The sequence below is a fragment of the Marmota marmota genome, unplaced genomic scaffold, assembly GCF_001458135.2.
Source record: "Marmota marmota marmota unplaced genomic scaffold, marMar, whole genome shotgun sequence".
NCBI classification, from domain to species: Eukaryota; Metazoa; Chordata; class Mammalia; order Rodentia; family Sciuridae; genus Marmota; species Marmota marmota.
Window position 1 is genome coordinate 427554 of NW_026000140.1, and position 22363 is coordinate 449916.

The window sequence follows — 22363 nt, forward strand, 5'->3', positions numbered from 1 at the left end:
TGTTTCAAATTAATTTATTTAAGGAAACAATTTATTGTATGCTATCTTGAAGAAATACTGGTAAATCCAATCCCAGAAACTATTCTTATATACATTTTTTTGACATGTTTAGAGTATTTCTAACTCAACATTGAACTTACAATTTGGGAATTGCAAAGAGTTCATGAGTCTAATTCCAACTAAACCAATGACATAAAATGCATAAAATAAAAAGAATACAGTTTCATTTTTTTCCAGGTAGTTCCATTCAAAAATATGTAATATTTGGTAACATGATTTAAAGAAAAGATGTCTTGTTTCCAGTCTCAGTCAATTCTGTGGAATAGAGAACAAATATAGAATTAATTCTGTTATATGATAAAGCTGTTTACTTTTCCCCATTTGTATGGGTGTGACTAATTAAAAAAAAAAGAAATTGTGCATTTCATTGAACCTTTCCATGGAGGCACACAAAGTACGGATCACATCAAATATCAGCTCACTAGGAATGTTTTAATAAGATGTCTAACCTATCATGATCAAAAAAGGCTTTGTATCTAAGAATCCCAAACACTATTTTCTCTCCCTTTTTGAACACCATACCTAGACCAATAATTTTATTTTGACTTGTGAATTAAAAGAAAAAGAGAATTTTAAGCAAACTAAATACAAAGTTTATGAAACTTAACCTGGAATAACAATTGAATTTTTCCTTTAATAAAAGCTCAAATGCATTTACATAAAAGTGAAAGAAAATCTATTTTATGGTTTTCTTAAAAATGATGGAAATCAAATCTCAGGATATAGACCCTTGAAAACAAGTCAGTCAAATCTATCAATAACATATAAGGAAAATTAAAAGTTTCTTGAAATTTTTCATGTTTCAGGTCAGTGGATAAGAGTAAACAATTGACAACAAATTGATAATTAGTAAGTAAGTTAACATGTTGATGGAATTTTCCACTATCTGTAGGAGAATGAAATAGAAAAAATAATCAACTATAAAATGAATTGGTCTAATCTCCAAACTTCTCAAACTTACCAAAAATGAGGAGCCGCTAACTTCGAAATCTTCTTAGACCTTGAAAGTAAACAAATAATAAATAAATAAATATATCACTTATCTTTCAACAAAAACAATTTCCTTAAGAAACAATTAAATAAGCATCTCAAACTTTTCCCCTCATCTACAGATGGCAAAAATAAGGCATGATCTATGGCATGTTGGGAATGCATGTCCATGAGGAAAACATTGAATAATTAGCTTTCTTTTGGCAAGCTCAATCAAATTATCAATTTTAATTTTGATTTTGGTAAGTCTTAACGCTCTTTAAATCAGAATTCTTATTTGCATGTGCTAGAACATGCCTGCACTTCCAGTGACCTGGGAGGCTGATGTAGAGGAAGAGCAAGTTCGAGACCAGCCTCAGTAAGTTAGCAAGAACTTGTCTCTAAAGAAAAATAAATAAATGGAAAGTCTATGGATGCATCTCAGTGCTATAGTGCCTCTGAGGTTCAGTCCCTAGTACTGCCAAAAAAGAAAAAAAATGAAATCAAAATTCTTAAGAGACCAATTGATTCAGAATCCCTGCAATCATTTCTTTCCAACACAGTCTACTCTACGTAGACAATCAGAACAACTTAATCAGAATCTATGTGGGGTATGTCTAGGCATTGGAATTGTGGGAGGGTGGCTCTAGGTGATTCTATTATAGAGAATCACTGATCTAAATTATAACTTTATATCTTTGTTCTTTCACTCTCTAGGAGTGCATATTCTAGAATTTCCCTCAACTTATTCTACCATCATATAAACATCAGGAGTGAAATGGCAAAGTAAATAAGTATGGACTTACAGTAACAGGGTTGGAAACTGGGACAAGTGGGTCAGTCACAGGGTAGAGTGGGCGAGTAGGCTGGAGCAGAAGATCTTGGTATTCCAGAAAGGCTTGGACAGGCATGTCTCTCTGGGGAAAGGGCACTACTTGCTGGGGAACAGGTGCGATTTTGGATTGAGGGATAGGCGCCTGGGGCTGAGGAAGAAGTATGGGAGTCTGAGGAAAAGCCTGGGGGACCTGGGGGACCTGTTGCACGACAGGCTGGAGCTGAGGCAGAAGGAGGTGCTGGTTTTGGAGGTCAGTGAGATGTGGGATTTGAGGGACAAATGGGGTTAGCTCTGTTGGTGATTTAAGGAAGGGCATGAGCTTAAGCTTAGAAAGAATGGTCTCTTTAGTTTTGGGGACTTCTGCTATCTCAGGCTGAAGGAGAGAAAGCACCATAGCCAGCTGAGAGACAGTCAGGACGTTTTGTGGAAGGAGGGTGTAAGGCATGAGCTGAGCATAAGGAAGTTGTGGCTGGGCAATGGGGTGGATTTTATCTTGGCTTTCATCCTGAAAAAAGAAGAATCTTTCAGTCCATGATTTAACCATAACTGTCATTTACAATCAATTAATCTATTGGACAACTGCAATTGAGTGAAGACAATAAAAGAAAGATTTTCACTTATGTCACTTAAGAAATCATTTTGGCTTGAGTGAAGAAAAATGAGTAAAATGTTCCTTAAGAAGTTTCTTCTTAAACTCCTCAATTTTTTGGTGGATCTGTGGTCTAAACTGAAATCAATGTTTAGGAATTTTCTTGGATTTTTTGACCTTTTCCTTAGTTACAGGATAGATATAACTTATATGCTTTGGTCTTTACAGAGCACTGACTTTCAACCTAAATATACTAGCAACAGAACAAATTATTTTCATATAATGAAGAGACATCAATTTTAAAAGACTTAGAAGGACAACATGTGTATTTATTTTCATTTTCTTTTATAAAAAGTTAGTCCTTATTTGTGGCTAAATTCAGGGACTCATTAACACTGGCCAAATTCTAGCATTACTTCCTTTAGTAAAAGGTAGTATAATTGAGTCTTTAAAGTGCATTTATTTTTAAATTTTAATTGGTTTTAGAAAATATTTTGTGTGATAACCAAACCTTCTAATAATAAAACAGGAAGTGGAAATATTACAGTTAGATAAATGTATGAACTGTAGAATTTTGTTATTCAAAAAAATCTTGATTATTAAGAAAGCTCTGCTACTTAATTAACTGGATATAGTAGTCACATAGTGTGCACTCAACTCTTCTAAACCTCACTTCTCTCATTTGTACTGGAAATATCCTTAAGAATGTCATCATATAGCCAATAAATATTGTAGTACAATTGACAAAATCTTAATGTCAAATCATTGAATATTCATGGCAAATCAGCTCATCAATACATCAGGGTAGATATTCTTAAGAATATTCTCCATCTACACATTAAGAAAATGAAATACAAAGAAACTTGTGGCCAAGATTATGTCTGAGAAACAGACTTACACCTTGTCACCTTTATTCTCTTTCATCATCATAACATCTTCAGAATAAGAAAGGAACATAGTTCCCAGTTTGGAGGTGTTTGTACTAATTTGAATTTACTAAAACAGATATACCATTAGTAATATCATTAGATAGTTAATCTCTATTCTAGAAATTGATTATGCATTTAAAAAGCACATTGATGACTTGGAAAATATATTTAACTTTGCCATTGTTTAATTTCTTATATTGATTGGCAGGTACATGGCATTTACTTTGCAATTCTTTAAATTGAACATATGCATTATGAATATTTTCATGGATTATGTTTTATAATAATATTAGAAACATAGTCATGAAAATTTACCTGTCTTTGCAGCTGTTCCACATGCTTAACGTTCTCAAGCTTCTCCTAAAAACAAATCATGCATTTAAAATGCTATTATCTATGAAAATCTAACAGGAAATCATGAAAATGAGTACAGTTAAATATGAATATTTTACCTTGATATGTGTAATAGATTCCTTCATAAAAATAAAAAAAAATCAGATTTAGTTTTGATTAATAATTCTTAGTTTTCAATATATATCAGAAAGTAAATGCTTCAATAGGTTAATAGAGACACTTTCACTTGCTAATGTCCATAGTTAGGATAATAACTGCAACTTTTATATTTAGACCATTCTATAAAGCCTCTCATATTAAAAAAAGCCTGTCATATAAAAAAGTCAGATGAATGTAGTCAAGAGAGAAAAAAAAATTAATGAACACTGTGCAAAAATAAGCTTCTAATGGAAGCTAATTTCTCTCTACAATCATGGTCCTTTTACTGATAAATACAAATATTTATATTTGGATAAATACAAATAGAATTTGGCCCACTTCTCTACTAAAAAACCATCTGATTCAAAGAGGGAAAAAACTAATTGAAAACACAACATAACAGCACTTGTTACATTATACTAGTCATTATTAGTTCACTTGTTAATGTGTTCAGTTTCAAATAAACTATAAGAAATCAATACACCCCCTAAAATTCTCAAGACTTTGTGAAGAGACAATATATATTGTCACACCACTTACTAAACAGATGACAACATTTTCAAGAGTGGTGCAAGGACAAATGTCTGCCTGACTCTCTTGAGTATATTAAGTTCTCACCAAATCCCACTGGCTTTTATTTACCAAAGTGACAGCTCTAAGAAAAAAATGTGTCCTAAACATGTTTGCTTACCCACTACACTGCAAGCTCTTGGTTTCATTGACATCCTAATCTTTAGTTTGTATCACAGCTCCTAATCAGTGTCTGATGCACAGAAAGCACTCAATCAATGTTAAAAGTGAGTGAGGTCAGAGTACAGAAAGCTCAAGACAGAAAACAGAGCTGTATGATCCATAGGAAATGGGATGGGGAGGCAGTGACACAATTTCAAGTAGGAAGCCCACTTAGAAAGTTCTAGAGTACTAAATTCTCCAGGCATTTTTTCTGTCTTTCAACATATATAAAGGGAATTTACATCAGAATTTGCATGTCATATGTGGCTACATTAGCATAATTACTGTGATGTAACACAATACAAGGCACAGGATTTTATAGTTCTACAATTGGAAATTGCCTCTAAAAATCATTCTTACCTCACTGCTTGAAATCTGTAAAGAAAATAAAAAAGAAAAAGAAAAAATCAGCATTAAATCTACTAGACCATCAGAAAATGTTATTATTTTATGGATGGAAAAAAAATGTTTTCAAAAAAACTTACCTCAGTGGATACACCGATTTCTTCATTCTATAAAGAAAAGTAATAAGTCCATTTTAGTGTCTGTAGCTAATTCATCATTACACATTTACTCATTTTATGCACTTTATATAGCACTCTCTTAAAAAGTTGGAAAAAGCTTTTTAAAAAATTGCATGTCTTTGTACAGACATTACAAGTGAAATTTTCATTGTTTTATATTTAGTAAATTTAAATTGGTATATTTCTCTATCACCTGAATTGAGAATAGATTTGGGATGGATAACAGAAATGTAATTACTTTAATTTCTATTAAATATTTTTGTTATTATTATGAGTATACTTATGATTATGATTATGATTATTGCCTATATTCTGTCCTCTGGTAGTCTTTGGAAAATACAAATAGAATTTGGCCCACTTCTCTACTGCAAGAGACACATACATTTGAACAGTTTATTAAGATACATTTATATAATTTATGCATGCATAAAATTGTGTAATACTACATAGTTATTTGCTGTTTTTCTTTCTTTTTTTTTTGTCTTGTTTTGTTACTAAGTATTTGTTAGCTTTTCCTTTAGCTACAGGGAGACATTGGAATAGAAAGCATTTGTCCCAGATTTGAGACCCCACAGGAAAATTGAAAAAGTAGGTAAAAGTAAATGATTTTCATAGACACCAGAAAAAAAAGCTGAAAATTCCATTATTTGTATGCTAACATTATTGGTGATATTATTTGATACATTAGGAAGATCAACCTCTCTATATGTTAGTTTTTTAGGAATTTTCTCTGTACATACCTCCCTTGCAAGAGCAAGAGCCACAAGGCAGGCAAGGATAAGGGCCTTCATGGCTACCACGTCCTGTGAATGGGGAAATGAGAGATGGCGACAGATTAGTCAGTCAGATATATTTTGTTATTTAGGTAGAGTTATTTTTCCTTTAAAAAAATAAAAATAATATAATACCATGCTTTCATTTTAAGGAAATATACTATTAGACGGTCTATCATGTAACTAGTCAAAAATGTACTCTGGCTTCCTACTCCTAAATATTAAATTCAATCTATTCAGATTTTTAGCTCATGGATCTCCAGTCTTTTTATATTTAAGTTTACTCAGAGTGTTATATTTTGGGTTTTTAAATGATAAAAGAATATAAAAAGTTACAGAAAGATTTATTTGTTCATTTTCTATGAAATATTTACTTAGCACTTTAATTGCCAGACACTGCCTAGGTAGGGGGAAAGAGCAAATCCCAAACCTGATAGAGCCTCAATTCTACTGCAAAGTACTCATTTCTACTGCTGAATAATTTTTATGTTTATTTTTCTTCTACTTAATAATGCCATTAACATTTAGTTTAATCACACCTTCTCATGTCCAATAAGACTATTGTTTTCATTGTAGTAGGTTTTGTTTGTTTGTTTGTTTTGTTACACTCTCCAGATAGATGCTTTCTTTGACAAAGAGATTTGTTTCTTCTTCATTCATACTCACTATGCAGTCTTGATCCTTACATATCTAATATATCTTCTCCTGTGTGTCCCAGGACATTGGAGATAATACATTATTTTACCTCTTTTCTGTATAAAATGTGCTCATTGATATATTGATGATTGATCCAAAGGTCAAATTCTATTGCCCACTCCCAATGCCAACGTAGGCTACCTCTTCTTATGAAATAAATCTTAACATTACATATCAAATATACTAAATGGCCTTTGTGCTTGATTTTCTTGTATTTCATATAACGTATTTCAAAAAATAAATTTTATGTCATAATATCATTTGACAGGTTTTTGTTTTCACATTTTAAACTAAATGTTTTAACTAAAAACAGTTAATGAAAAAACTGTTTCTAATTTTCTGCAAAGCATTCTCTCCAATATTTGAAGACTGAAAATAATTCTGCCAGTGAAAAAATATATTTTCAGATTTTTCTAATGGATGTTATATAATTCTGAATTAATTTTACCTTGCCTAAAGTCTCAAAAAATTTTAAAATAATTTTAATTGTCAGAGTTCAAAAAAAGTATGTAATACTCCATTATACATTATGGTATGGAGAGTGTATCCCATTGCATTTATATATTTTATTCTCAACATTTTGTACACCAGGTTTTTAAGTCAGAATTCTATTATTGACTGAAATTATACAAGCTACTTTTCTTTCATCCATTTTCTTACAAAGTAGGATACTTTCTTTTTAGCTTACTTATTTTAATGTTACTATTTTAATATTGTTTCAAAATATGGTAGGCTAGATGATAAACTGCGGAGTTTAAGGTACTGGACAAGTTTGATGACTATGCTCTTCTTCTATAATGATGTTTATAAATATTTAATATATTGCATGTTCCCAAACCACTATCTTCATTTCTTGACTCAATATGCTAACTCTATAAACTATTAGACAAGAGCTTTCCCAATAAATATGTATAGCCTCATAATATATTTAAATATATTTGTTTTAAAGCTGTGATATGTTGAATCAAATTGGAAGAATTAATTAGGAAACCGTTCATTAATCTGCTGTTAATACTATTAACTAACTTATACTAAAGATATATGCTATCTTTAGTGTATATACATGTGTGTATGTATACATGTATACATAAAATATGTATCCACTCAGTGTGAATTTCATTTTCTTGGACTCATGAAACCTACAGAGCCATTATAGTCTTTCTAGGCATTCCTTCATTTCTAAAATAAATGTTAATAATAGCTTCAGCACTACCTTAAATACCTTTATTTCCAAAACTGTACTTTGATCAATTACTTTCTTTCCAAAGAACAACCTAGTGTGCAATAAATAATAAGGAAGGTATACTCAAAATTTATAGCTGAATTTCTTACCTTTTTCCAAAGTGGAGGATAGGAAGTGAAAGTGAAGCTGGGTAGATGATGGTCTATCTGCTTTTGTAGCTCTATATATATTGAATTTGATGACATGCTAATTTTGTGGTTTGAAATGAATTCAACATTAAGCTTCAATTCCAAGAAGTTTGCATGATTAGAAAGTGATTTCTGTTCAGTATCTGTCCCCAGAAATTCTGGGGAGCATTGTAACAAAGGGGTAATTCACAAGCTGATAAAGGAAACTTGTCCAGGAAATGCAATTGCTCACTAACAATGACTGGAGAACAGTGACACTCTGCCATAGACCCCAAGTTTTTGTGGGCACCATTAGATGTCTTAGGGTCTAATAGGGACTTAAGATCTCAGTCATAGGGCAGTTTTACATGAACAACATAGATACACAGAGCTTCACAAAGACCACAATTTCATGTTAACTTGAGCAGTTAGTGCTTTGTAATGCTGTGAAGTAACTAACAAGTCTATGGTGAGAGCTTAATCAGGTGGGGCAAACTGTTTACGACCCAGGGACACTTGACTTAGGAAAAATATATAATTCAATTCAAGCCAATACTTTTTTTAACAAAATAAAAAAAATATACCTTCCTCTATAGTAAACAAATCAGAGAAGAAATATGGATGGCTGGTATAGGCAAAATCCTCATTAAAACTATCATAGAAATTTTGCAAAATTTCATGCGATCAATTCATCTGAAAAATATTGATTATATTTTCCATTTTGGGTTTAATAATTAAAATAATAATCATGGCTATCTTTCCTTAGTATTAACCCTATTCTGGGTCCTAAGTATTTCATAGATCAATATTTGTATCTTTAGCAAAACAGCATAAGTTAGCTCTTCTTTACTTAACAGCAAAATTTAAGTAATATTCTCAAACTCATATTCTTTGTTAATAAACAAGATACCATTTACATCCTGATGTATCTAAGTCCCATAAACCATGTTTTACTTTCTGAAATTTTGTTACTAAGTTAGCTGTCAATGTAGCATTTTGTCTACAATGTGTAAAACTTAATTATGGCTAGTAGAGAAATAGAGTATCTGTGTTACATGTAAGCAGAGGAGTTTGTCCTTAAAGAGCTGCTACTTTAATTATAACTTAAATTACAAGTCTTATTTTGAGATGTGATTGAATGGCAATTCAGTATCTTGATCAAAGGGAACAGATACACTTGAAGCAATGTAACAACTGTAAGGTTACATAGAATATGTGGAGTACAACTTAATATTGCAGATAATTGATGCAGTTATAACTTGGATACCTGTGAATTTCAAGTATGTAGTGTGACAAAATTCACCAGATACAGAAAAACATTAGACATTTGAAATAAAAAGGATTATATAATGTTTTGTATTTTATGGCTTTGTGTCCATCATCAAAGGTGATAGTTGTATGATGTTATTATAGTAGTTGAGTATAGGCATTTGGATGCCCTCAATTAGGGAGATGGTGCTGGACATCTTGCACAACAGAAAGGCAAACATTAAAATAGAAGGAATTTGAAAACTTAGGAAAATTAATGAATTAACTATGCCATTTATGTGAGGATGATTAAAAAGTTAACCATGTAATAAAACAAGATATGAAAAGGTAAAATTGTAAAGGGGATACTAAATTAATCTTGTATGTGATCAGTTTGAGTTATCCAACCTGAGGTGTTGTAAATTAAATTTTATATTCAAGTGAGAATTCAAAAGTATAATTGAGGAAATTATTTTACCTCAAGGGAGTAAATAAATGTCCCTAGGGAAAGACAAATAAGAAAAGAAATCATCTAAGAATAAAATTCAAGTATGCACAGGAGAAAATAGAGTATCAACAAAAGTGTACAGTCTCACACTTTCTTCTCCTTGATGCTTTGCATTGCTAGAAGAAGCAAGAGGCATCAAAAGTGGCAATGATTCAGGATGTGCAGCAGGTGACACTGTCAATTCAAATATTGAAATGTACTCTAAATGATTAAAAAGTAATTTGTGAAAATTTAAAGTAACACATGTATCCTGCTCTTCTGACAAATTTAGAGTAAGAGGTAAAGAGAATTATAGACTATGAGACCATTTGGATAGGGACAACAGGAATCATAGGAAGGTGACTTTAAGGTAGGGAAGACTAGTAACTTATAGAGGTCAATGGAGAAACAGTTGAAACACAATAAAGGAGTGGGAAAAATCAATAGTAGGAATTTCTCCATTAACACCAGAATTGTAGTATAAAAATAAGAACTATATAACATGTAACAGTTTTCTTAAGACAAGAGAAATTGAGGAAAAGATGAGTAAATATAATGCATATTTTGAGATATAAGGTAGAGAAACTGAAGTTAAATGGTCTTAATTTTGTGATTATTCAGAAAATGGATTTCTCCCCTGAAATTTGGGGAAGTAGTTGTTTGTTTTGTGATCTCTCAGTGAAATAAGCCAGGCACAAAACAGAAAAAAATACTGCATGATCTCACTTATGTGTACAATCTAAAAAAGGCTGAGTATATAAAAACAGAGTAGAATGACGATTATCAAGGTTTAGTTGGGGGAAGGATGTGGAGATACAAAGTCAAAATTTTATGAATTAGTAGGTCTAGAGATCTAATGTACAGCATGAAGACTACAGTCAATTATATAATACTGTATCATGGAAAGTTTCTGAGAATAGAATTTAGGTTACTTTACCTCAAAGGGAAAAGTGATGACTGTGTAAGATACTTTTCATGTTAATTGGCTTGACTATAGCTATCATTTCACTATGTATGCCTGTGTGTATCAATATGTATTGCACTGCATATGTGTGTGTTGTATGCCTTAAATATGTACAATTAAAATACTACTATTTTTACATTTTTGGTGAATATAAAAATAAAATAAACTGAAAGATTCAAAAGTACCAGTTATGACCTATATGAAACTAGATACCAGTTTTGTTTTTACCCAAGTAGATGTATGACAAGAAGATTTAGTAACATACCAGAAATCTAAAAAAAAATTTGAATGACCAGAGATTGTTACTTTTTTTTAAGCAAAGAGTAGGCCTATTGAGAATGAACAGTTTCAAGAGGTACAAGATTAAAGCTAGTTATTACATAGAAATTTTGACATTAGAAATAAAAGAATTTCTTGACAATGAATAGATCCTAGAGATACCATGTGTGAAAATAGTCAAAAATAGGTGAGCATGAATGTTGTCTGTGTTTTGTCAGGCATTTCCTAGTTGCCCAGGATGCAGCAATTAAGGAAAGTCAAGGAGGTCAAACAAAACTTTGATGGGAAAACAGATAGGAGAACCTACTTGTTGGGAAAAGTAATGCATATTTTAATAAATCTAAGATAAGGTAAATGGGCAGAAGGGAAATAGATAGCTCATGTTAGGTGATGGATAGGTGAAGAGAAGAAAGTCTCCACAAAGCCACAAGTCCTGAGCTGAATCTCAATGCCTAATGAAGAGTCTGACCCATGGAGGAAGAGAATTCTGCACCTAAAGTAAGGATAGATGGGAGCCTTGGATGTGAGAAACAGGCAAATACAACTACATCAGACAATAAATCTGGGCCATGAAGTACAAGAAGAAGTTGATGGATGTGAGAACAGAGAAAGAGGAAAAGGCCCAGCAAGGATGTGTAAAGCACACCATGCTCCAAAGGAACATGTGTGGTGTTCTCTGCACAGTGGGATCTGTGGAAGGTTTAGGAAGGACAGTAGCATTTAGATATTGACTACTTCTAAAGAACAAATGATACTGTTATGGTTTTATTAAAACAGGACTGTCTAGATGTGGGGAGCCTGCTTTTTTGCAGTGAGTAAATGTTTTTCCCTTAAGAACAGAAGATCAAGGCAAGAAAACTGAAGTCCAGAGAGAAGCAAGGTCTTAGCTGGCATACCACAGTACAGGGTGACAGAGGCCTTGCTTTATGAACATTTACAAAAACAGGCTCCAAGTATCTTTGCCTATTTAGTGATTGATGTTCATAAAAGTTTTTAGCTGCCTATATGTGATGCTACTCATACTCACAACACTCTCCTTTATTCACTGCCTATAACAGATAGATGTCCTTTTAAAGTAAGAAACCATAGTATAGGCTTAATTGGTTATTCTCATTCATAATGTACCTTGCATTCATGCATGACGGATCCCTGGGGGAAGTGGGACATTCTAAGTTGACATATACATTTTATATTGCTTAGAAAACCCAAGTTAATGTTTAATGCATATTAGAATTGCTCATCTGATATGCATTCTAGGATTATATTCATCCTTAGCCAGGAGGAAGCCAGGAAAAGAAATGATGGAATGACTCCAATGTCCTAAGTCAGTTGCTTTAGCTCTGGGTTGCCAATGCCACAAGCAAAAAAGTAGGATTTCTAAGAAAACGAACAAAAGCAAACCTCCCTTACCCACCCAACATTCCCTTTTTATTTCTCAGCAGAATGCTTTACATATTATGCAATAAATACATCATTTCCTTGGGACTCTTACTAATTTTGAATTACATTCATCAGGATCCTTACAGATTTGATTGGGACAGAAAAGTAGGCAAAACTATGATCAACGAAAGCACTAACAAAAACACTAGACTAAGAAACATGCCCAGGGAAGAATTAAAGAGCCAGAGACATGATATAACCAAGTGCCAGGAGCCAGGCAAGCCTCAAAACACAATGGTAGGTAAGGGGCTAAGTGCCATGTGTAGCAAGCCCAGCTTTCAAAACTTAAGAGTTACCATTTGCAGGAGTATAAAATGAGAATTGCACAGATTGAAATTCGATGACTGCCCAGATGAGAAGCAAGATATAATCAATACAAGATATCCTAGAACTATTTGTCATCAGTAGAATTTGTTCAGCTAAAGCTTTTTCCAATATTGAGTGATAGATCTGATATATACATGCATGAGATTTGAGTCAAACATAAAGGTAATTGTTGAAGCTGCATAAATAATATAAAGAAGAGAACATAAAGGCAACAAAAATATTCAGAAAACAAAATCCAGAAGAGACCCTGGATATCATCCATATGTTGTTCAACAGATATTGTAGAAAAGGGGGTAGAATTTAGACCTGAAAATTTACATTATTTGCCCAAGACACTATAGCTATTTAGAGATGGTGCTGGTACACTGAGGATGTGGCTCTGTGGTAGAGCTCTTGCCGAGTGTGAGCAAAGCCTTGAGTTCAATCCTCAATACGGCCACAGACATAGTGATAATAGAAACTCTGTCTCTTGAATAATATCCAAGGAACTGTTTATTAGTTTCACCAAACTATAGAGGTAATGAAAGAAAATAAAATAAGCAAATTGTATTGATTTATGTGATGCATCATATTTATACATAGTATAATATATAATAAAGTGACAAATTATTATACGGAGAGGGATAGATAGCTTAGTAACCCTTACATAAATGGAATATATTCTTTCCATGATATTATGTAAATAGAGTAAATGGCATCCTATTAGAAGTGTAATTATGAAAACTGATTTCTAAAAGTAATCCAGAATCCTGGGCTGGGGTTGTAACTCAGTGATAGAGCACTTGTCTGGCATGCGTGAGGCACTGGGTTCGATTCTCAGCACCACATACATACAAACATACATACATACATACATACATACATACATAACAGATAAAATATATTGTGGGAAAAAAAGTAATCAAGAATCCTAGAAAAGCAAAAGTGTTTTCTAAGTGGGAATCATGGAAGCATAAAGCCTGAGATAGTGACACACAGAAGACGTTTTCATCAGATCTTAATCACTCTTACTTTACATACTATTACAAATAATTCTGGATATATTTCTGGAGTACATACTACATGATAAACTAAGATTTGTCATCCTTGGCTCTACTGGCACTTCAGGCAGGAGGTTTATTGGGAGGTTTGTCTTATTCATTGTGGGATATTTGTGAGCAACTCTGGCTTCTACCACCAGGGTTCCACTAGCACCAGCTTATGCTTTGCCATTAGAACCAAAAATGCATTGAGGAAATTTCTATGTTCCCTGGTGGCAGGGGATCTCCAGAGCAACTTCACTAGATGATATAGAAGACCACACAATGATAAAAATATGAAGATGATCTTGTTCCTGCTAATAAATTATAAATATGGAATAACATAATGGTATGTTCTGTGATTTCAGCACACTACAATCTTAATATCAAGCTTCCTACTCTACTTTGCAATAGCCCCTTCATATTCCCAAAAAGGAATTTTATTTGACCCCACCAGAACTCAGCTCCTTACAATGATTTATCATTTTCTCACTGCACTTATTATTAAGGGTCCCCTTTTTCTAACTTAGAATTTTATGGTAATCATTGTTATCACACCTTGTTTTATATACTCCACTTGCCAAGACTCCTATTAAATATTCAAAGCAATAATACGCCTTACTCCATCTTCATGTTAAACAACAGAGGATTTTGCTTCTTATTTTACTGAGAAATTAGAGTGATCTGAAATTTGGAAAGTTTGCTTACTCTTCTCTCCCCCACCTACATCTTTTCTCTGTATTGTCTCTGCCACACATGAGGACTTATTTCTTCTTTCAGCAGAGCCAAACACTATACTTGCACAGAAGAAACCAACCCTTCCACTCCCGCCTTCACCAACTTGTGGACACTGCCTTGCATTGCATTGTCTTCTTTTCCTCTGTATAATCTATCATGAACCTACACTTTGTAAAAAGATACTCCCCCTTTTCATCACTTTTCCTTGGTAATATTTCCCCATTTCTCTCTAACCCTTTGAAGGAGTGGTAAAAATAATTCCTTCAAAGTTCCCCATACTTGATATCTCCAATTTCTTTCATGCAATTTTTTTTTCTTCTAATTAGATTTTCACATCTACCACACCACAAAATTCTTGTCAAGACCCAATCTGGAATATGCTTTTCTAAACCTAAAAATCATTTTTTATATTTCTCTTACTTATCCTATCACCAACATTTGATACAATGACATATTTTCAATCAGTTCTCCTTCTTTTCCTATACCTCTGGCTGTTCTTTCTCAGACTCATTGGTAATTTCTCCTCATCTCTGAAATATGTGGTGAAAAAGTAGTGTAGAAATATCAGTTTCTGGACTTCTCTTTTCTGCCTATATTAACTTCCCCATTGAGTTATCCAAGATCATGGTTTTAAATTATCATGAGTTCATGACTTCCAAATTTATATCCAAATCTATCCTCTACTCTGAATTCTATACTTCTGTATCCAATGGGTCTTCTTAGAGGACTTAGTAATTTCAAAGTTCACATATCCAACATGAGTTTCTTACCACCCCACAAAACCTGGCCCTCTTACAATCCTTCCCTTTTAGTCATTTGAGCAAGAGCCCTGTGGTTCTATCTTATTCCTCTTTCTCACACCACTCATCTGATCCATTAGCAGATAGCTTTGGCTCCATTTTCAAATGATATCCAAATCTGACACTTTCATCATCTCCACTACCACTCCATGGTTCAAGTTACCATTAACTATTGTTTGGATTATAGGAGTGGTCTCCTAACTTGTTTCACTGATTCTTCCTTTCAGTTTATCTTTAAATAACAATTCAGAGTGTTGCTCTTGAATGCACTTTATAATCTCTAATATTTCTCTTCTCCACATATAAGCCTCCAAAATTAAAATTCAAAGCCACTGAAATGACCTAAAATACCTCAAGTGGCCAAACCACCTTTCACTCCTCTGAACTCATGTTCTGTACTTCCTTTCTGTTCCTCTGAGAACTCTGGCCTTTTTGCTAGCCTTCCTTGTGTACAGATGGTAGGCAAGCTGCCACTTGGGAACTATCCATTTGCTGTTTCCTCACTGTGAAATTCTTTTCCTGGATTAAAAACATGATCCACTCCCCTTCTTCCCTCAGGTCTTTACTTGCCTTTTCCATGAGGCTTTCCCTAGGCATGTTACACAACACTCCTGACACTTCCTCTCTCACTTCCTTTACTTATTTTTCATACTGATGCTTAATTTAGCCTATAATACAATCCAATACTATATTTTTGGCTGATTTTATCGTGTTTTTTACTACCTTTCTCCAGTTGTTTGTGTGTACCATATCTGTAATGCATATGAGAATGTAAATTTTTTGAGGGCTATGGACCAAAACCCTAATATATTTGGCTAAGTTTCTATAAGTTCATATTGTTTATTTACTTTATTAAATAATTTAAGTAAATTTTTTATGATACAGGGAATTAAACCCAAGGTCTCATGCATGCTAGGCAAAAGCTCTATCACTGAGCTATACTCTCAGCCCCAAATAACTATGTTTTGAATGAGTGAATGAATATATGAATTAATTTATGTGATTGGATAAAATAGTATCAATGTCAATACTCTGCTACTGAATGCACTGAGTGGACATGGACTACATCTTTTTATGTTCACATTTCAACTTATTCTTGGATAATATGTAGAATTCACTAGTCAGAGACTATAAAAGAAGACATGCTTTTTCAGAAGGTATATGGGGAAAGATGTGAAATCATAAAAATATAGGCTATTTACCAAAAAAAATGTTGTGGATGAGGCATAAAGAAAAGCAAGAAGTGAGGCCAAAGATATTTCCCAGGAATACCATTGAAAAAACCTTTTGAATGTTCTATTGATTCCTTGGATTATACTCTGTGGATGATAGAAAGCCATCAAAATGTTTTTATCTTCTAAAATGACTTGTCACATAGTTTTTGATAAATAATTAAGAATAGTCTGGCTAATAAATTAGAAAAAGTCAAAAAATAAGTAGGAAAACCAATCAGGAAACAAAGTACAATTAGACAGGAAGGTGATTAAGTAAAGATACCAGAGAGAAGAAGAGTAACAAGCTTGGAAGAGGCATTAAGGGTAGATCTACCAAAAGCCAATGACTGATGAGAGGGGAACCTCCTGATGGTTAGAGGAATGAGCAAGTATGATTAGCAAACCCCAAGCTAATTCTTAGGGATGCAAAGGGGAAGACAGATTCATTGTCTTCAAGAGACAGAAATTTTTGAATAGGTCCCTTAAAAACAGATTTATGGACACCATCAAAGGATATATATAAACATCAAAACAATAAAAATTGCAGTTTTAGTAAGAATAATTCCATATCACTTTAAGCTAATCGGTGACTACAAATGGCATATATAATGGTTAATCTTTTTTTTAGTATTGAAAATAACAATATTTAATTTCTTTGCATATGCAACTATAACATTGAAGAGTGAACTGTCTCTTCCAACTGCCTGATAAGTCAGAATGCAATTTTTAATTTTTTTATTGGTTGTTCAAAACATTACAAATGGTTAATCTTTAATGCTTCTGAGAGTTGTAACACATGGCATACATTTTATAAATCCTTCTGTACAAAAATGTATTTTTTAAAAACATATTAATGGTTTAAAGTTAACTTTTGTGGCCTATGCCTGTAACCCCAGAGACTTGAGAGGCTGAGGCAGGAGAATCATGTTCAAAGCTAGTCTCAGAACTTAGCTAGACCTTAAGCAATTCAGTGAGACACTGTCTTTAAATACAAATGAGGGCTGGGGATGTGGCTCAGTGGTTAAGTTCCAAAAATAAATGAATAAATTAATGACCAGAGCTGAATATATACTGCTTCTTGTACCTTAAGCTTGTACTATCTAGGAAGCCACCATCCATACGTCATCTGACCATGTTCATATCCAGCTCTATGTTACTCAATTAAGTCATTTGCCTGGCTATTCAAATTTGTGCTTTCTAATTTATTATGTAACAATATTATATATATATATATATATATATATATATATATATATATATATATATAGTTTTTAAATGTTGTAAATGGTACATATAAATAGAACTGGTAGCGAGAGAAAAAGAGAAAGAAAGGGAGGGAGAGAGAGTCACCATCTTACAGATACAAAAATAAACACAAAGATTATTTTCTCAATGTACAGCGCTAATATGTAGTGGAACTGGGTTCTATTATGTCATTGTTATTCAGGAATACAAAGTTTTGTATTCAATAGATGTTGCCAAACTCTTAGGCTCTTCATTCATTATTTCTATTTTTAAATGAAGAAATAATAATTGTTCCTATCTATGTGGTACAATGTGGTATTTCAATATATACTACTTTAAGATCAAATTAGAATACTAGCATATCCATCACTGTCAACATTTATTATTTCTCTGTGGTGAGAACATACAAAAACCTCTCTTCTAGTTATACAAAGTTGCATTATGACTAACTACAACCACCTTATTATGCAGAAGAACACCAGAATTTATTCCTCCTGTCTCACTGCAATTTTGTACTCATTGACCAACCTCAGTTGACACATGGTCAGTGTGCCAATGATCATTTTCATATTATCTTTGAAAAAAAACTAAACAAAAATAAAATAGCTCACGATGTTTTAAATTTTTAATTAAGTTGGGGGAAACAGATCTATATATGGAGCTGGGATTGTTTTTATCAAGTTCACATCTAACACTATTTTGAGGTAATTTTAAATATAAGGATTATCAATAATCTCTTTCTTGTTGAATTTCTCTGGAAATAAGGTACAATATTTTTTTTCTTTCACTTTAAAACAATAACTAAGCTGACAACTGTTATTTCAATTAAAATTATTTGTAAAAAATATACATCTTCGTGGAAAAATTCCAATCTTTTGCAAATAGGTTGGTTTTCATTGTAAGGCAGGTTCCCACAGGACATTGATCATGTCCACAACATCACCCTTGCACATTTCCTAGCATGCAGTAGCAACCCCATACTATCCTTTTTAACTGATACATGCAAATTATACATTTTTATGGAGTATCCATGTGATATTTCCACGCACACATACATTGTGTAATGTTCAAATGGGGTAACTTTTCTATGTCCTTGAAAAATTATCATCTTTTTAATGTGAAAAGATTCAAATTTCTTTCTTCTACTTTAATAAAGTAACACATAAAATATATCATCATTACCTATAGTTACTCTACTATACAACAGAACACTAGAGCTAAATTTCCTTATCTATCTTAGCATAATATGTAAAAATTATTTAGCAAAGCAAATCCCAGACCAGACATTTAAATACTTATATTTCCACATCTTCTAGTTTGCCCTAGGCATGGGGCATAAACACATTTTAATTCTGTTTGGGGAAAACAAACAAACAAAAAACATTGTCCTTCTGAATAAATAATAATTTCAACAAGATAGATTCTGAACAATGAAATAGCATAATCTACTTTAATGTTTGAGATTAATTTGATTTTACTCAATTCCTTTTTTCCAAGCTGCATATGGGAAAAGTACGTAGTTTACAGTACGTGTTGATTTCCATGAGAACTCATATCCTTCCACCTCATGTTTCTCACATTTAAAGTGAAATGACTCCAGGAGTTTAGTACTACACATCTCTCACAGGAAATTTCTATTCATAATTTGAAATTTGATTTAATTCCTTGATTCTTAGGGGCTCATGTTACTCATCAGAAGCCATGTAGTAAATGATATTAGACAAAAAGAAAGTGTTTTTACTATTCCTAGGAAAATTTGTATAAAAATTATCTTGCTTACTACTGGTTGGATAATTCATTATTAAGAACAGAATATTAGATGGGTGTCCCATATTATCTGGAGGCCTCCAGATTACCCGTGTGATCTGGATCCCCCATGTTCCCCAGCCCATGGAAAACACCTAGAGGGAGGTTGGTCTCTTGGGTAGTAGGAGAGTGATTAGAAGGGTAGATAAGGTATCTTGGCTGCTAGTGGCAGCTGTCTGGCTATTTCAAGAGTCCCTGGAAGACCAAGGTGTGTAGTACCTTTCAGCAAGGGGGGAAGAGGATCCATACTGGCTGAGCTCTCTCTCCAGGGAAATGCAGCAGGGTGGTAACCTGTTCACACCCCAGATGGGTTAAGGAACTGTAAGGACCACAGGCTTCTCCAGCAGTGAATGCTTTGCCTCAGGTGCCTCTGGCTTAAATGGGGACTGCCAGGGACTTTCTGATTACTCTTTCCCTGATGAATGGGGACTTTTTCATTCAGGGTAGTCCTGGAGACAAAAGGGTATGAGCTGCCTGTGTCTATCCCTTTATGTGGCCACCTTTTGTCTCTATGATCTAAATCAATGCTACCAGATTCCCATTGCACTAAGTACTCTGTTTCATCTTTTCATTAAAATTGTTGTTATTTTCTCTTTTCTGGCTTTGTTTTGAGTGAAGCACAATATCTGCTCAGTCAAATTTTTTATTTCCCATATTATTTGATGTATCATATCGATATGATATCCCTCAAATTCTGCTTCCAACCACAGAAAATGGAGGATAAAAATGACACCAAATAAAAAGATACAAAAGAAGGAATGCAGGTAGGATTGGATAAACATATTACTGAAGATCATCGCAGTTTTAAGAGACCATTATAAGTCAAGAGTGAGATGGCACGACTCCATGAAAATTGAAAGTAAAAATTTTCTGTTCTCATTGGGTGTGATGGCATACACCTATAATCCTAGCAACTTGGGAAATTGAAAGTAAAAAAATTCTTTTCTCACTGGGTGTGATGGCATACACCTGTAATCCTAGCAGCTCTTGATCCTCAGCAGGAGGATCAAGAGTTCAAATCCAGTCTGAGCAAAAGTGAGGCACTAAACAACTCAGTGAGACTCTGTCTCTAAATGAAAATACAAAATAGGGCTTGGGATCTTGCTCAGTGGTTGTGTGCCCCTGCATTCAATCCAAGTAAGATACCACTCCTCCCCCACCTGCCCTCAAATTTCTCTCTTCTCCATAATATTCAAGGATTGGCAAGGTAGCACAGTGGAGAAAATGTAACAATTAAGGAGATTTAAACACATTGGAGTAAACATATAATTCATTATTAAGAACACTGGAGTAATTTATTGGAGTGGTTGACTGTAATCAGTGGTCCCACATGTTTTATTGAACCAGAAAACTGTCAATAAATAGTAAATATATAAATACTTTAATATTTTATCAATTTTTTTTTGGTTACTAGAAATTGAACCCAGGGGTTCTTAACTACTGAGCCACATCTCAACCTTTTCCTATTATTCACTTTGAGACAGAGTTTCATTAAGTTTCTTAGTGTCTTGTTTAGTTGCTGAGGCTGGCCTCCAGTAGCATTTCTCCAGCTTCAACCTCCCAAAAAGCTGAGATTATAGGTGTGCACCACCCTACTAGGCTAACCATTTTTTTCTTATAAAAAGTGAAAACCTAACTAAAAGTTTGAAATACACTCATATAACTGATAGCTAAGGTCCTACCTCCCTTCTTTAGTCATCTAATCTTTTAATGACACTCATCTGCTGGGTGTGATTACTCATATCTGTAATGCCAGGGACTCAGGAAGCTGAAACAGGAGGATAACAAGTGTGAGGCCAGTCTCAACAACTTGGCAAGACCCAGTCACAAATTAAAAAATACAAATTCCCTGGGCCATAGCTTAGTGGTAAAGAATTCTAGGTTCCTGGGGCTGGGGTTGTGGTTCAGTGGTGGAGTGCTTGATGAATAAATCTCACTCCAGGTGAATTGGGCTGGCATTAAATAAACACATAGACACTGAAAGTACCTTTATCTTGGGGTTCATTGACAGCTCATCTGCCCCAGCTCCCACAAGGGAGGCAAGAGAGGCAGGCAAAAAAGAGAGAGAGAACACTCCTGAAATCCTATTTGGGGGAAGACACTTGAGAAAATTCCACCCAAATGAGTCAAGGGATTAGATTTCAGAGGGGTGTAGCCCATTCCCATTGGGTGACTCCCATTCCCAGAGCTGTCATTCCTTGCTGATGGAAGGTGAGGTCCACCTGCTTTGGAACTGCTAGGGGAAGCCAGTTCCATACCTTCATTGTTCAAGGCTAAGGGTATGTACTCAGTTCCTACATGCTCAGCTCCTGTTCATGGTGGCCCCTGACAGTACTTGCCTAGCATGTGTGAGGCACTGGGTTCTATCCTCAGTACCCACATGAAATAAATAAATAAAATAAAGGTATTGTGTCCATCTACAATTAAAGAAATATTTTTAAAAAAGAAACTCTAGGTTCATTTTCAGTACAAAAAAAGATAAAAATTTCTTAAACCTACAATTTTCTCTTTCTTTTGTGTATATGTAGGAAAAGTATAGGCATATGTTACATCTACCATATTAACTATTCTCATATAATTAAAAAATCTGCATCCAATTCCATATATTAACCTATAGCCTTATACTGATGCTGAGGAAACACAGAGACGTCCTAGTACATCAAGTTTATGAAACATTTGTCTCTAGTCATGTAATAGTCAAACGAAGAAAACAATTTATATATATTTGAATATATTTGGTACTACTATTTTAAGGTATTCATTCTCACTCTTCTATGAAGGAATCTATGGCTCGTTTGATCACCCTCCTGTTTAAGATTCGAAGTGACCCTCATGTTTGTTCAAAGA

The 22363-nt window shown here is 33.6% G+C and overlaps 1 protein-coding gene across 1 annotated transcript; it reads right to left on the reverse strand.

Annotated features, from left to right (window-relative positions):
* Positions 1-5928, reverse strand: LOC107158754 (beta-casein-like). Its single transcript, XM_048785740.1, has 8 exons — positions 5871-5928; positions 5092-5118; positions 4967-4981; positions 3835-3855; positions 3698-3742; positions 1836-2369; positions 1022-1060; positions 1-315 (listed from the first exon to the last, which is right to left on the reverse strand). The coding sequence occupies exons 1-7, from the start codon at positions 5919-5921 to the stop codon at positions 1055-1057; spliced, it is 699 nt and encodes a 232-aa protein (XP_048641697.1). The 5' UTR covers positions 5922-5928; the 3' UTR covers positions 1-315; positions 1022-1054.
* Positions 5929-22363: the final 16435 nt, after the last annotated feature.